The sequence below is a fragment of the Monopterus albus genome, unplaced genomic scaffold (genome assembly GCF_001952655.1).
Source record: "Monopterus albus unplaced genomic scaffold, M_albus_1.0 scaffold49.1, whole genome shotgun sequence".
NCBI lineage: Eukaryota > Metazoa > Chordata > Actinopteri > Synbranchiformes > Synbranchidae > Monopterus > Monopterus albus.
Window position 1 is genome coordinate 2,650,124 of NW_018127929.1, and position 16,989 is coordinate 2,667,112.

General features: G+C 39.4%; 2 protein-coding genes across 2 annotated transcripts in view; one reads left to right on the forward strand and one right to left on the reverse strand.

Annotated features, from left to right (window-relative positions):
- Nucleotides 1–3,318: 3,318 nt before the first annotated feature.
- rab14l (RAB14, member RAS oncogene family, like) lies at nt 3,319–14,474 on the forward strand. Its single transcript, XM_020600796.1, has 8 exons — nt 3,319–3,440; nt 8,312–8,370; nt 8,703–8,756; nt 9,915–10,092; nt 10,667–10,733; nt 11,913–12,000; nt 12,202–12,232; nt 12,341–14,474. The coding sequence occupies exons 2-8, from the start codon at nt 8,319–8,321 to the stop codon at nt 12,516–12,518; spliced, it is 648 nt and encodes a 215-aa protein (XP_020456452.1). The 5' UTR covers nt 3,319–3,440; nt 8,312–8,318; the 3' UTR covers nt 12,519–14,474.
- The window catches only part of abl1 (c-abl oncogene 1, non-receptor tyrosine kinase), a 32,723-nt gene continuing 29,113 nt past the window's right edge, over nt 13,380–16,989 (reverse strand). Inside the window, 1 exon segment of the mRNA XM_020600795.1 lies at nt 13,380–16,988. Coding sequence (XP_020456451.1) covers nt 16,273–16,988 — 716 coding nt within the window. The 3' untranslated portion in view covers nt 13,380–16,272.

Genomic DNA, 16,989 nt, shown 5'->3' on the forward strand with positions numbered 1-16,989 from the left:
TTATGTCCTCCATTAGGTCGGTAATGGCCAAAGATGTCGATCGGTTCGACCTAAAACCATATTGGCAATCTGAGAGGATTTTATGTCTATCAATAAATGTGTCTAATCTGTTATTAAAGAGTTTTTCCAAGATTTTTGAAAATTGTGACAACAGAGAAACCGGTCTATAATTTGTGAAGTTGTGCTTATCACCAGATTTATACAGTGGAATAACCTTTGCTATTTTCATATTATTGGGGAACTGCCCAAGTCGAAACGACATGTTAAAAATATGGGTTAATGGTTTGCATATCCCCTCAATTACCCATTTAACAGTTGTCATAGTGATACCATCACTATCACTGGATGATTTATTACCACATTTGTTCACTATCTCTATAATTTCCTTTTCAACTATGGGCTTCAAAAACATAGAACTCATGTTCCTTTCAATTGTATTGTTATTTATAGTGACGGATGTATCATCTGTACAAATGCTTCTTGCTAAACCAGGACCAACATTCACAAAAAACCTATTAAACTTATCTACTACATCCTCCAATCTATTGACCGGTGTATCATTGTCCATGAAATATTGAGGGTAGTTACTCATGCTGGTACTGTTTCTAATCAATTTATTTAATATAGTCCAAGTACCTCTCATGTTATTTTTATTATCCTCTAATACTTTAGCATTATATTGTTTCTTACATCTCCTCAATATCGCAATTAATTTGTTCTTATATAACATATTTTTCTTCCGCCTTTTTCCATTAGCTTACAGGAGCACCAGGCTCAGACAAAAACTGACAACAACCCATCTGACACAATATGACAAGCACTTTGTCAGGCTCTTGAAGCAGTGTCTTCATAGTGATGTGTGGTCAGTCAGCCTGTTAATCTTCATATCTAAACTTCCAAATTGAGAATGAATAAGTCAAGCTGTTCGCATTGTCCCTGCTTTTAATTTTCAGCTTTGATTTTAAAACAGCCATTTCTGAGCTTCCTATTTTTGAGTATGTCTAGTTGCCATTTGTCATTTAGTGGATTATAAATGCCAGAGATCTTGTTACAGTAGGTGCTAATCAACTGTAACATGGTGACCGGTAAAATCCTAGAAATTCACTGAAATGCTATTTTTAAAAATGTCCATTTATGTATAATTTACTAATGCCAAGTATTGCTGCTCTCATATTGAAGTTGTGCATTTTAGTTGTATTGGTTCTTAGTTGTAAAGACTTAAAACAGTCTTAATATCAAACAACCTGTATAAAACAGCAATTATTGGAGGCCTGTTATTGTTATATATGACAACCAGAAGTCAAAGGATTTGTAGCTCTGGCATAAGTATGTAATTCAATTTAGGTTTGACACAATTCACTGAAATGTCCTTGTTTTTATATTTTATTTCAGTAGGTCTATTTTTTGTAGTTAATTAAAGATGCTACAGATTTAAAATATAGTTGAATATAGATTTAAAAAAATAAATCTTGTGGCAATGCTTCTTCACGTTTATATTTTTTGCATATAAGAGTACAAAATATGGTAATTGTTGATGACTTGGCTTCTCAGCTGTGAAAATATATTATCTAAGCCAGACATCAGCTTGTCACTTGTTTCTGTCTTCCCCTTCTGTTCCTGCAGCGGCCCTGGGTATCGTCCTGACCAGTGGTTGCGCCACATCCAGACACTGCCAGCAACAAGAGCTGCCAGGAGTAAGAATCCACTGTTGTGACTCAGATCTATGTAACAGTGCCACCTCCTGGCATCCAAGCACCTTCCACTATGTCTGTGCACTGTTGAGCTTCTTGCTGTTGATGATGTGGTTGTGATATGAAATCACTTTGGAGACACACCACTGGACTAATGGAAGAAACATTTTATATTAGCAACTCTCATAATTTCTTTTAGCTACTCATATTTAGGGCTGAATGAGAGTTTTACTCAGTATGGTGTTACTGGTGAGCACCTTGAAATGGTGGCTTTTGTGACATTGTTAGCTTGGCCTTACAGTCAAAGCAATGGCAGAATAACCCTGGGAATATGTTTGATCAAAGTAATGATGAAGCAGGTTGCAGTCATCAGTACGTTTACTGTGCACATTCACGTACTCAAATGTAGCTTGAAGTAACTGACTGTATATAAATTTATACAGTCAGTGCTTGAGGTATATGGGCAATTATAAAACATCTACAATGAAAGAAATATTTTGAGTAATAAAGTATGTCTTTTCATAAAAAGCTTTCAGGAAAGACACCTCATATGAGCAATGCAAAAACACAGACTTCAGTTACACAAATGTTTAGACCCTCTTGTATCCATAATACACAAATCCCATTTCTCTGTTAACCAGTTTAATATCTGTCTTGAGATGATATTGTTGTGTGTGCAGTATGTTCTCACAGACTATTTACTTTGCAAGATAAAAGGTTTTGTTTTATTAGTTTGCTTTCCAAATCTCCAAGCTAAACTTGGAAAAGCACACTGTATATGGTTCTTCTTTGTACGATTGTAAGAAATATTGTACCGTGAAAGCATGTAATGTTGTGAAAATTTCACATTTTTCAAAAAAAAAAAAAAAGGTTTTGAATACCATATACCACACACAATAAGACAAATGTAGAATTGCTTGTGATTCACATAATTGCATGTGAACAGAGTAAACTGTATTAAACAGTACACCAGCTTACAGGAAAAGTGCTTTTATGTACATTTGAAAATATGTAAAACTCACATGGTAATAGCTGAATTTTACACTAAATGGAATAATACAGAATTATAATTGTCTGTTAGGCTATAACATGGTCATATAAGGTAAGTCAATGATCACTAGCACATTAGGTTAATTTATTATGCTCATTTTACCACAAGGATTTCACATAAGGCCTTGACTGGTTTAGTACTATGTAGGCCTATTTACATACACTTTGTTTTGTATAGCCTATCACAAACCTGTCTTATACAAAAACATTGTGTATTTGCCTTTACCAATCTGTATAAAATGTACAATCTGTGTAAGATTGCCAGATGCAAAACAGTTCTGTTTTACACAGCAGTATTTTAAGCAAACTGATTCTATCCAGCTCCAGTGTTCAATAAAACACGTGATAAAAATGATCCAGTTCTCTCTGAAAACAAAGTGTTAGGTAGGCCTAAACTCACCGTTCAGAATGAGTTTAATATAGTTTTTCTAAGCTAGTTTACGGCACATAATCAATATTAAGTGGTTTAAGAGTACAGTGTATACACACCTGTGTAGTGTTTGCTTTCCACCAAATGATCTTCACACCGCAAATCGCCGCATATGATGCTCTTTGTGCCACAAGCCCATTGTATACAGCGGAGGAAACCCTGTGCCAGGAGCAGCCATCTTGGATAGACAGATCATACTTGAGCCAGGATAACCTGCATACCTCCTCTGAACAGCTCCAGATCACAAGGCTCAAAAGACTTAGTTTCTGGTAAGGAGACAAAATGAGCAATACTCGAACATACTCTGTCACACATATATAGTGTCTAATAAACATAGAGAGACCAATATTTAAATTATGAAACAAAGTGAACAGTTAGGCTAGTCCGTGTTTGCAAGAATTGGCTAATTGAAAAGCTAACAGATGGCTAATACTAGGTTGTGTCTGTCGCTGGTTTCCAAGTATAATAAATATTACCATTCAGTTGTCAGATAATATTAACTTAGCCGAAAAAGGTCTTACTCGGCGATGACTAAATATGAGTTGACGAGCTAATTAGGCCATGTATAAACAGCAATCCAACCTTCGCAGCTAGCTGAAAAACTAGCCAAGGCTATCGCTAGGTGCTATTTATGTGCTGTAACGTATTTGTGACTTTTGTAAAATTGTGCTAATTAGTTTCCCGACTTAGTTATACGGGCTTAATGACATTTACTCGATTGCTCGCGTGCTGTTAAGCTAACGTGTTGTGATTTAACGTTATATGATTTGTTGGAAAAATTCACCCATTTATGTCAGCAAGCAGGTAACTAGCTAACGCAAACTTAGCTGTCCAAAAAGCTAATTTAGGGCCATGATATTTATCAGACACGACTATCTAGCTAACCAGCCAAATAACTGTCAGATTGTACTTCTTATGCTTAATCATTTTGCTAGCTTTTTATGTGCAAACTAACAACAGATAACTAACCAAACCGACCTTGAATTGTACCGGTTGTTAAGCTATGCTAGCCGTCTTTTCGAGGAGCAGGCATAATGTTACTTTGACAAATTAAAGAGGTTTGTTTATTTTTTGTGCTTGCTGGCTGTGCCTTTTATTTCAGGTTTCTTGTATGGAGGTGATGATAATACCGTTTGTATTGTAACTTATCGTTTGACATAAGGTCCGATGCTAAATCCTTAGCGAACAGCGTGCTAGCCTCTTTTTTTAGCTTTACTTTTCTAAAAAACAGATGTATGTAATTTAAGAATTGTAAACGGGCTACAGACTAGACCTTTTATGCGTAAATGTGCTGCAAATTTGGATAGATCTGTCTTTATCCACCATAAAATGCTGCATCATTTCTGTTTCTTGTGCAGGTGCTCTCTGTATGTTTACAGGCGTGATCGTAAACATAACATTGCTTTTATTAGTTTTGATTATGTTATAAATATGCGTCATCATAAATTCAAAATTTATGCATTGTAACAGTGTGCTTCGATTTGCCTGTAAACAGTTGTGATGCTCTCATTGTTTTTAGGGCTTGCAAGGAGTCACATGATTTGCATAGTGGGCCTGGACATCATGGAGGCACTGTGACTCTATATGTGTCATGATTTACTGATAGCCCAGCTCTGATTTACATATAAGTCATGCATCTTTGACTCTGTGAGGAACTGGCTGTTGAGAGGGAGAAGGGCTTTGATGGTGTTTCTCTGGAGAGTGATTCAGTTAGTTAAAGGAGAAGTGCTGAGGCTGGATTCTGGTCGCACCGACTTCACTTGCCTTTTCCTTAATGGACACTCATGATGTTTATTTCTATATAATGAGCACAAAAGAGGTTGCGTATCACAACTAAATCACATTTTGTGACTGGCTGGACTTCTGTAACATCTTACCTTCAAGAGCTCTGAACACTGTCACACTGAGAATGATGCCATACAAGTGTCATGTGACAGGAGGCAGTCTAGAAAAAAGATCTTTAAACATTATGCTAGCATTTTAGTATAGTACTGTTATAATTGTGTATGACTTGTCATGATCTCTGTTTCACTTTGAAACCTTGGGCACCAGATCAGTCTGTGGGACCTTCATGCATTTCATGCACTTCTTTCAGGCATATCAGTCAGACTTAATGTTGATAAGACAGAATTAATGCACTGACTGATAGGAAAAATTTAATTATGCTACTAGTCAGCACAAGTATTTTTTTGTGTAAACAAGCTTGTGAGTAGCAACCATGTTCGTGTGTTTTGGCTTCTCCAATCATACGTCACTGTCTCACAGTTTCATGAAATGGCACGCCCTTAACAATGCAGTCTCTTGAATTGTTTTAACACAGGGTGCATGTCTGTGTGAATCAAGCCTTAGAGTTTTCATTAAAGCAAAGCTGTAGTTCCCTAGATTCAAATTATCCTCAGATATGTAGCCTTGCAGGCCCTCTTAATTTCCTGTCTAATAAATTAGTCTCCTTTATTTCACCCAGTTATTCTGTTTCTTTATGCTATTTAAAATCTGCCCCTTTTGTAAGTCACTTTTCCCTTCATCCCTGTTTCTGAAGTCCTTATCTTTTTACTTGCATGCTCTGTTTTTGTTGCATCTCTGTAGCTCCTCTTATCACATCACATCCACATTTCTTCTGGTTGTGTCATCATGAATCTGGCCAATCAAACATAGTCACTGAACAGCAAATGCAGACGTATTACACCAGCACTGGGCTCTGATGTGACACACTGATTTCAGTTTCCAGGAACTGCTTTAACTGCAACACAGTTCACTGAATTGGTCGGGTCAGAGAAAAACACTGGTTTAAGGCAGACTGTCCTTGTCAGGGACATAGAAACCATGAGGGTGCTGAATTGTCATGCCCCTGCCCTGATTGTTATGGCTGAATTATTTACTTCAGATATGCTGTGCTGCAGCACCATTGTGATATCTAATTATAAAGCAGCCTTTAATGGTCACAGCTACAATATAACCTTGATGTTTGGAGATGGCAATGCAAAAATTTGTTTATGTTGAAACTGAACATGAGAAGAACTGCCTGACCAAATTTGAGCAAGTAAAAAAATTTTAAAAAAGCATCTCCTGCTGGCTGTGTGTTTGTGTGAAGGTTTTTTTTTATATTTACTAGTAGTGATGATATGGCGTGGTAAGTCTGAAGGCTTTTCCCTGCATGCATGCCTTGTCTATGTGCTGTGAGAGAAGTGTGTACAATGAGGCATCACTAGGTGTCAGGGCCTTTTAAAATCTCTGAGCCTATGATGCTGATTCTTGTGTACGTGTAACTGCTACGCTTTTTACGTGTAAAATTAGTCAGCATTACTGTCATGAGAAGAGAGCAGAGTGATACGGTTGCTGCTGTAGAGTTGTGCTTGACTGTTTACTGTGGGGCTGTTTTCATCCCCATCTGTTGTTATCTATTACTTCACATGTATACATGCCTGCCTAAGGTTATTTTAGGTGAAGAATAACAAACCGTGATTGCTGTGTAATTAATATTCAGTAAGACACACATTCTGGGCAAAATGGTAATAATATCATAGCATGCCGGTAAGTGCCAGTCACAGTTTTAAACCTCAGAGATGTCAGTGTTTATAATCAGGCAGAGCTTTGTTTTTGTTGAATATTGTATTCAGAGGCTTTATGAACTATGCACAATATGCAGCACACTTGATTTAATTTTCCCTTAGGCCAAGTGAACATTGGTATAGCATAGGTGGAGTGAGGTGCAGACTTGGAAACATTTTATTACTCAGATGTGAAGCAAGGTAGCTTTAGCTCCAGTGATAACACAAACTGCGGCACCACATCACCTGAGCCATTTTGTACTAGGTTGAGATGTGGATAAATGCCATTTATAAATTGAGCAATGTTGGGTATATAGTATACTAAAATGCGTGCCCTAGTGTATTACATCTTGATTAATGTAGTAGCTGTAAAAGAGTTGATCATCCTTAAATTTAGAAGTGAAATCTCAGCATACATTTTGTCTCTAAAAACAGATGTTTCATCACTTTTGTTGTATTAATATAAGTATTGTAAAGTTATATGCATGGGTAGGGAATCGGTGATCATTTAAGAGTAATGGTTAAAAAAAAACAACAACTATTAAAGTGGTAAATTCTGACCCTAATCATTATTAGTAGCTTGTACACTGGTAGAACAAATCTGTGCGAATGTTTACGTGGTCGGGATGCTTATATTTTATATAGGATGTAAAACATCTTGTCATTGATCACCAAAATGTTAAAAGCACATGGCTATGCAAGTTTTTTTTTTTTTTTTTTGTTGCTTTTATTTATGTAAGCAGAAATGTGAAGTGTGTAGGAAGTGCAGTCACAGCACCTCTTGGTTTCCAACCAGAAGATTATCAATATGCAGTTTAATGTTTGGCTATTTGTATAGACTTAACTGTTGCATCACAGGAATTAAAAATTAATGATCTTGAGAAACAGGCATACATGATATTTATGGTTTTAATCATAGTACTACTACCGTATTTATAGTTTGGAAATTTATAATTGCATAACATTTGCTAATCACCTGTTGTCATGGTTACTCATGGTGTAACTTGGACTGATTTACACAATGTGTAGCTTGTGCTAATTCACATTCGTATGGAGTATGGTCTTTTTATTTCTGTAATATAGCGAGCATGGGCTTCTCTGTACTTGAATTATTATGGCTCTGATAGGATTAATGCTTTCTACAACACTGAGCCTTACATGACCACTTGAAATGAAAGTGTATATAATAGATCTTGTGTTTTTGTTTGCAACCACACATGCTGAAATTAGATTTTTTTTGTGTGTGTGTATTTCCTGGTATCCTATAGTCTATATTTGATAAACAATTGTGTCTAAAATCTGAGTAGCGCAAATGTATATTTTTATGTGATTATTTTATTCATTTGGAGAAATAACTTAAATCAATTAAATCAAAATAAGTCCTCATGTTGATGCTAGTAATGCAGAGTGAATGTGGCTGGTGTTACAGGACACAGTAGTTATTGATTTTAAGTTAAAAGAATGAACTTTTATCTTAAAAAAAACATTGAAATCTGTATTAAATTATTGCTGTTATTTGTTAGTTGGAAAGGAGGAACTTGTCCTTATTCACAGTTTAACATGTCTAAACTTCCTCCTCTTCTCTCTTTCAGAGCCACAATGGCCACTGCACCGTACAACTACTCCTACATTTTCAAATACATCATTATCGGTAAGACACCAGTATGGAAGCTCTGCGTTAGGGTTACGCATACACTGCTGATGTGTAATGAATTTTAAATGCCTTTCAGCTATTAGAATTTATGTTCTGCTTTTGCTGGCAAGTTTCCTAATGTGCGGCCTCCAGGAATCAAATTGCTGCTTATATTTTTGCGTACATTTACAGACAGCCATGAGTAAACACACACCCACTGCTTGGGACTATTTATCCCCCTTTTCTGTCAGACTCCCTGCCTCAGGCTCATAGGTGTGTGTGTGTGAGTGAATCTATAAGAGCAGACTGGAGAGAGAGTATATTGTTGACATGTTTCTCTCTCTTCACAGGGGACATGGGAGTAGGGAAGTCATGTTTGCTTCACCAGTTCACAGAAAAGAAATGTAAGTGCTGCCCTGATTTTGACTGATTTTCATCTGTGTGTGTCCCTCCATGCATGTGAGGTTGCCAGGTTCAACTGGAGTGTCTAACGCCATTTAGATTTCTTTATATGCCAGCGGAAGTCAGTGGCATAGAAGTCGAGTGTGCGTTCAACAGTGAGAGGCTCTTCTTCTGTGTGTGAGTCAGCTGCAGCATCCCATTACCATTCAGCTCTGTTTTGTTTAGTGCTACTATTAACAGGCCAGATGCAGTGTTCCTCATTCAGTCATTTACGATCGCATCCTGCGTGCACACAGGGCCAATTTAGAAAAGGTTTTCAGTGTCAGATGTAAAAACATTTGCTGCGTTCTGGGTGTTGATACTTTGAATTTGGACAACTGTGAGTAAAATGACTGTAAAGACTGCGATTAATTATTGATGCACCTGCTGCTGGCTTATGTTGAGGTGTATGAGAGAGACTACACAGTCCACAAAATGTACATTACAACATTATTGTAAACTAAAGCTAGGCATGAGTTTAAACAACCTGATGAAGAATAAAATTTCAATACACTACCTTTTTCTTAATTTAAAACTTAGCATTACAATTCAGTTTGATTTGTATAGCGCCAAATCACACAAATAATCTCAAGGCACTTTACATATTAAGATATAGAGCTTATCATATTATCGAGACAAACCCAACAAATACCCTTTGAGCAAGAACTTGGTGACACTGAGGAGGGGAAAAACTGCCTTTAACAAAAGAAACCTCTAACTGAACCAGACTCTTGGAGGGCTACCATCTGCCTCAAGTGGTTGTGGATAGAGGAGAGAGAAAAGATGAGCATCAGGGCACAACAAATAAACACTGGACATGAGCATCAGGGCGCAACAAATAAACACTGGACATGTTAATGTGGCTGGTGACTTCTCATCAGAAATGTACAGCTCTGGAGCCAGGGATACCTGCAGAATGGTACAGGGAGAGAAGAGACAAAGTTAATGACATGCAGTGGCGCCATATAAATACATGGAGTATGAGACTTGGAATCATTGCAAATGATGATCAGAGAAATGTATGTAGCAACAAAAACATGTTGTGAAAACGTGTGAATATTGAAAGTGTGCAAAGAACAACAGTAAAATGAATTGACAGTAGCCTCACTTTCTCTCCCCAGTCATGGCAGACTGCCCCCATACGATCGGTGTGGAGTTTGGTACAAGGATAATTGAGGTGAGTGGCCAGAAGATCAAGCTGCAGATTTGGGACACAGCGGGACAAGAGCGCTTCAGGGCCGTCACCCGCTCGTACTATCGCGGAGCTGCAGGGGCACTCATGGTCTACGACATCACCAGGTACAGGATGCTTGTTATGTGTTAATGTTTGTGGCAAATAAACTGTTGCTCTATTTATAGTAAGAGGAAGTGAAATCATCTGATAACTGCAGTCCCTGGTCACAGACTCCTCCTGAACAAACATAAACAGTTCAGCCAAGCAAACAGTTTCACTAGTGGAATGTCTGTCTACACCACACCCAACCCCAGTAAAAGCCCTTAACTGGAAAAACTAATGAATTGTTTACTGTGGCTGCCCACAGCTCCTGCTGATATAATGGACAAAAATCTAAGACAAAGATGAGTGTTCCTTGTGTCATGCATGGTTGCCATGAGCACATAGCTGATAATTCCTTATTCATATGCTGGACTTAAATGGGTGGGACTTAAATACTGTAACTGGGTTTGATAGTTGTATGGTTAGCTGGAGTTCAGCATTCGTACATGTAGCATATGGCCCATTCCAGTATAGAGGGTATAGTGTAGTGTGTCAGTGCAGTGAAACCAGTTTGGTAGAACTTGGTCATACTGAGTTCGACCAGTTGTCTTCATGTTGTTGTCACAGTAACCATTCTCCCCCATTGATGTCATGCAGGAGAAGCACATACAACCACCTCAGCAGTTGGCTGACCGATGCTCGAAACCTCACCAACCCCAATACTGTAAGTACTCAGCATCATTTTGTTATTCTGTCTGTATAGTTTCTTTTCCTCATGCTTCATCCCTTTGTTCAAACGCACCCTTGTTGTTGCTTCCACTGCACCGTATTCTTGCTTTTCTTTTGTCTTGAGCCTGTTTGTAGCCACAGAGCCCTGTACATTTAAAACAAAATGGATTTCTTGGTAAATATAATTAACTCTGAATCATACTGCTCTCATTTACCGAGCTCTATGTTCCTCCATAAAGTCAGGCTCTGTTACAGCACCACTTCCATTTTAAGTGAAGTTTTTTTTGCCTGTTTTGTTTTGTTTTGTTGTTTTAAACAGAAAAGAATCAACCTATTTTCATGCAGTTGTATGTGTTTCTTATGGAACCGTTTTTTTTTTTTCTCATTTTGATGGATAAATGGTACCACAAGGTAAACTTTACTGTGGTATTAGTGTATTCTTGTGTTATTGTTTCTGTCACAGTCTGCTCTTTACAGTTTTAAAGTAGTATTTATGTAAATGGTTTCTTCACTGAGAAAAAGCACCAGCAGTCTTTTAGCCTGAGCTGTTCTCTCATTGCTGCTTTTGCTGAAATATCTTGTAGCTGCCATGCGGTGGTGCTCTTGTGGTCCAGTCACGACTTGAGCCAAGTGGTCGGCGTTTGCAAATGATTTTATTTTCTGCAGTTTTTTTGCTTGGGATGGGAAACATAATGAACATAATGTTATGTAAGACTCTTTCTGTAAGCTAGAAATTCAAGTTAAGTCTATTGTTAATATTTCTGCCTGTTACTCTTTTGTGTGCATTGGAAATAGAGCCATATCCCATGAACCTCACTGTCACTGTGGACAAAATCAGAAAATAAAAAGGTTTGGGGAAAAAGAGTGATTCAGGCTGAGCATGCAGCAGTTCCACAGGAGAAGTGTGTGTCACTCTGCTAAAGCAAGGAAGCTACCTTGCACATTACCTCTGTGTATTACAGGTCTAATTACATCACAGCTGCCTTGTGGCGCTGAGTAGTGTGCTTGTAAGAAGTTCCTCAGTGTATCTCTCCAATTGATAACTAAACAGGCAACTGAGTAGTGCAACAGCTGCTTTAGGAAGTCTTCCTATAGTGCTTTGGCTTGCTCATCTCTTGAGAAGCAAAGAGATGTTTCTAGGTTTATCTCACTCTCCCTGTTTCTGTATCATCAGGTGATCATTCTCATAGGAAACAAAGCAGATTTAGAGGCCCAGAGGGACGTCACATATGAGGAAGCGAAGCAGTTTGCTGAGGAGAATGGTGAGCCAGACACATACAGCGCATGTTGGGAAGACAGGAAAGAGGGTTTTAGGTGGAGGAAATTGTAAAGGTGACTTGGGGGAAGGATTAAGTGAGCACAGAGATTAATTAAAAGGGGCGAATGAGGACTTAGAATGTGAGGTATGTGAGCTTGGAACAATGTTTTTCAGACTGTCATCGTGTCTGTTTTATGTTCAACAGGTCTGTTGTTTCTGGAAGCCAGTGCAAAAACGTAAGTCTGCACAGGTACAGCATGTCAGTGACTGTAGAATTATGCTTTTGCTGACATTCTTTACCTCCCATTTGGCTTCTTATGTTTTTGTTTATGCTCCATGTTCAGAGGTGAAAATGTTGAGGATGCCTTCTTGGAAGCTGCTAAGAAGATCTACCAGAACATCCAAGATGGTAGCCTGGACCTGAATGCTGCCGAGTCAGGGGTCCAGCACAAGCCCTCAGCTCCTCAAGGCGGCCGGCTAACCAATGAACCACAGCCCCAGAGAGAAGGCTGCGGGTGCTAATGACCAAGCAAACCCCCTTCATCCTCTCTTCCTCTCTCTTTCTCCCCCTCCCATCTGTCCTGCCCACCCTCCCCCAACCATCCTCCCCTCCATCCATTCCTCTACCTCTGTGTGTTCATCTACCCTCACTGCCCCAGGAGCTGCATGAGAGCAGGACTGCGGAGGGAAGGAACGGGGGACATATCAACTTAAGCCAGACTGAGCTGGGCTATGTGGACTACATTTCTCCCCTCCTCTTCTTCCTTTGTCGCTGTGTTTTGTTGTCGTCCCATAACTCTCCTCTTTGGCTCCCCTCTACTTGTCTTGCACTGTTCAGTCTAGTTCCCCTTGTCGTAGTAACAGATATCGCCACACATTACACGGGTTACTGGGTTACTGACACTTTACATAGATGTAATGTTCATACGATTATGATAAATTGACTTTTTTATGTTTGATTTTTATAGCTACATGCAAACACTGCATTGTTTCATCCACCACTGATCAGTTTTGTATGAATGAGAATCTTATTTATGTCATTATTAGAATCTAAAATATATTCCCATAGTCCTGCATGGTTGACCAGTCCAGCATTTTATCGAGATGTGGGTGGATATCTCACTCGTGGTTGATTTGGGCAGTGAAGGCAATGAAATAATGTATCATGCAGCCACACAGACAGAGGCTGAGCGTTTTCAGCGGGACTCGGCCCTGCTTATGGCTTTTTAATTCTGTTTCTGCTGCTTGGCACAAAGCAAACTCCTTTGCCACATGTGGCAACTGATGTTCTCAGGAGAGGAAGGAAAACTCTTTTCGGGGATATAACAGGAAGGAATATTAGGTATTTTCTAGCTTGTCTGTGTGTTAAGAAATTGGACAGGATTTTTTTTTTTTTGACACTTTAACCCTCCTACCCCACCCCCCAAAAAGATTCACATTGTTTTTTTTGCACCTAGTCGTCTCCTCCTCACCGATCTGACCCCAGAACTCTCTCCCCTGGCTCATATAAACAGATTCTTTAGCATTTATGTCATTGTTTCTTGCCTTATTGTAATTGTTTTCTCTTTAATCTTTGTGTTGTTGCACTTACTCTTCACACTACTGTTGGACTTTTCAGATGTACAAACGGTCAGCACTCCTTTTATCTCATGTGAAGCTGCAGTGAAAAGCTCTGTTCATTTGGGCAGTTGTTCCTCTGTCTTGTATGACAACACCAAGCAGCATGGCTCTCACTTCCAAAACATAACATTGTCAAATCCAATTGTTTTTTATTTTAAGTATAATTTTTCTGTACCATAGCGATACCCTGACTGGACAGCTGTATATATTGCTTCTTAGCTGTTGGTGATGATCTTACTACTTGGGTTTTAGACACTTATTTGCTGGCTCTGCCAAGACCTGTACAGTTGATGTGCTAGTGGGTTGCCTGTAATTCATGCTTGGGGAAATTCTGTAACATAGTTTCTATTAATAAATGTATGTAAAGGACAGACACAAACACCGTCCCCACCCCCAACCACCCCATCTGGACACTACTGAACTTGCCACTTGGTTGAGGGACGAGGAAGTGGATTGAGATGATGTGCAAACAAATATTTGTCAACTTTAATTGCTTTCATTTCTGTGTGGAGCAGAAAATGGGGCACTTTTGTTTATATATATTTTTTTTCATCCTATCATAGCTTCTCCACATGGGGGGGGGGCTGCATCGCTGTCTTAACTTTTTGGGAGTGGGGATTGGTTTGCTATTGTGGGAAGTTGGTGGGCTGGGTTTTTTCCTGTCCCACCTCTTCGCAGTCGTAATTGACCACTTCCTGCTTTTGTCTGTCTACAAGTACAATAAAAAGTACATATGTATAAATTTTTAAGGAGCTGTGCTAACATTTAAATGCGTTCTTGCGTGTATATGATTTTAAAATGTTGACATTTTGATTTTAATGACAAAATACTCTAGACAAAAATAAATTATACATAACCTGTTGCTGTTTGTCTTGTTTAATGTCAAAGCAACAGGCTTTGATAAACATCTGAGATTCAAATGGAGAAAGTGGTTTAGGTTTAGTATTAATTACGGCAACTGTCTAGACCAAATAGAGCAGATTACAGGTGGCAAGAACACTAGAGACCCTGTATTTCAAGTAGCACGACTGTTTGTCTTTTATTGCAACAAAAATTGCACTGAGAGGGAAGAACAAATAGGAAAAAGAAAAGATATTTACAAAGGAAAGCAGGGTTTGTTTCCAAATTTGGTGAAAAGGCTTAGACACAAAAGTAGAATAGTGGTATGGCTGGTAAGGAAAGGAATATAAAAAAAAAAGCCAAAACTGACAGTACCATATTGAAGTCAAAGCAGCTTATAGTTGACTTGTATCCCCAGGCATCGCAGTCAGACAGGGCACATAGGGTGAGAAAACTACAGCACAAATACTGAAAATGTCAGATACAGAAAAGACTAAAGAAATGTACAATTTTACAGTGGAATTTCATGGGTTCTTGAGACTCCAATGGTCCGGTTCTTGCTTAAACCTTTTGTAAGACAGCAAGTGACAGATCAATAAACATTTCAGTCCAGTGTTTCCCCCAGAAAATATTTTTTACTGGGGTAGAAAGGCCCCTGAAACAGCATTTAGACCATCTAACAAACTCTCCATCAAAGGTAATTCTCTCAGGCAAAGAGGCCCCGTCAGTGGTCCAAGAAACAGTTTCAGTCCATTATCCCTCTTTACAGCTCAAACAGCATGCTGCTACTGATGGCTTTGGTGACTGGCATGTAGAGCAGAGTTAATTCAAACTTATATTTAAAAATATCTGGTCTAAGGACAACAACAATAGGCAGATACAAACTGGAGTCAAAGGTGTTTTTTTTTTTTGGTATGGCAAACAATGACAAATCACAACAGTTATTCACTGCCACTTGGCAAAATTCAGCCAAAGCTGTATCTCTTGTAGAGTGGCAAGTTTTAAACAGCTCTGCCAATAGATTTTAAGGCACTATTTGTTACCAAAGTGTGCAGTGAAGTAAAAAGGTGAAGGCTGGAGGCTCACCCTGCCTCATTTGCTTGTTCCCATTATTTTGACACATGGTTGCAAATACTGCAAAAAAAAAAAAAAAAAAGCATTCATACAAAACACTGAACATTTTCATCAGTCAGCACACAGCCATTAATTGATGATGAGGTACAAAGCAGTGAAAAAGGGCAGAGGCATCAGGTTGGAAACGATTCTAGAACCTCCCTAATTCTTACCGGTGACAATTGAAACTATGTCATTTAAGTGTTAGAAGGCATCCTACAAGAATATGAGGTTAAGTGTTTTGTTCTTGCTCATTGTCATCAAGTGGAAAATGAAACACACAAACAGTGCCTTTTTTTCTACTAGTCTCATCAATGAAGGGGGAAAAAAGCAACCAAAACACATAAGACATGATCATTTCAAAAATGATTGGTGAAAAGTCATGTTGAGAAATACGTGGCCCCTAGCCTCTTGTTAAGGCCTAGAGAGACTTCAATCATAGTTGAGGCTTTTTAATATTGAAAACTCTGACACCATCTAGATAGATTCCTTAAATTCCAATAACCACAGGCTTAAGTGTTTCCGAGTGTGTTGTAGTGTGAACCTACACTGCTGCTGCGCTCTAGCAGTCTTTACCGTCAGCTCTCCATCATAAGCTTAGTATAGACCACGGTTCATGCACATTCGCCAAAAAAAAAAAAAAAGGGTAGTGTAAGGTACAGTATTTGTTTTGTGTATTGGCATTGTAATATTTTGTAGTGCGCTACCTCTGAACAATGTCACTGATCTCTTTGACAGAAGAAAGCAACTTGCTGAAGTCCTGCTGTGCACTAGCACCCCCTGTGGCGGTAGGACAGATCTGCAGCTCACGCAGGCTGTTCTCAAGCTTGTTGATGGCCTCACGGAAGGCAAACTTGTTCCGCATCTGCTGAATGGAGTCGACATAGCTCATGCAATACTTTGACAGGTTCTTGCCAGCTTCCAGCACAGCACTGTGACTACCCGTCTGCTCAGAGTTGCGGCAAATGGCTGCGCGGAGTAGCTCAGTGCCCTCCAGCACCATCTCGCGCGTCACAGCTGAGTTGGGGGTGCGCTCGGTGGCCTGGCGGGGTGCAGTCTTGCGGAGGGAGCGTCGGGTGTTCACTAGGGGTATGAAAGCAGTGGGCGAGCTCTGATCACCTGAGGAGGTTAGGGAGGAAGAGAAGGCTCCTAGGCTTGGGCTTGAGAGGGAGGTGGTCACTGAAGAAGAGGAGGTGGAAGTCTTCAGTGGTTGAGGTTTGGAGGAGGATCCCAGGGGCAGCTTTTTGGAGCCTTCACTGATGGGTGAGCGGGCCTGGTCACTGGCAGTGGCTGTGTGGTGGGGCTCTGAGACAGAGGGAAGGCCCTTAGCTTTGATGTCTGTGGTGGTGGGTGAGGGGAGCTCTTGAGTGCGGGAGGTCTTGCCTGTTTTGGCATTGGTGGGTGGTGGAGGTGGAGCTGG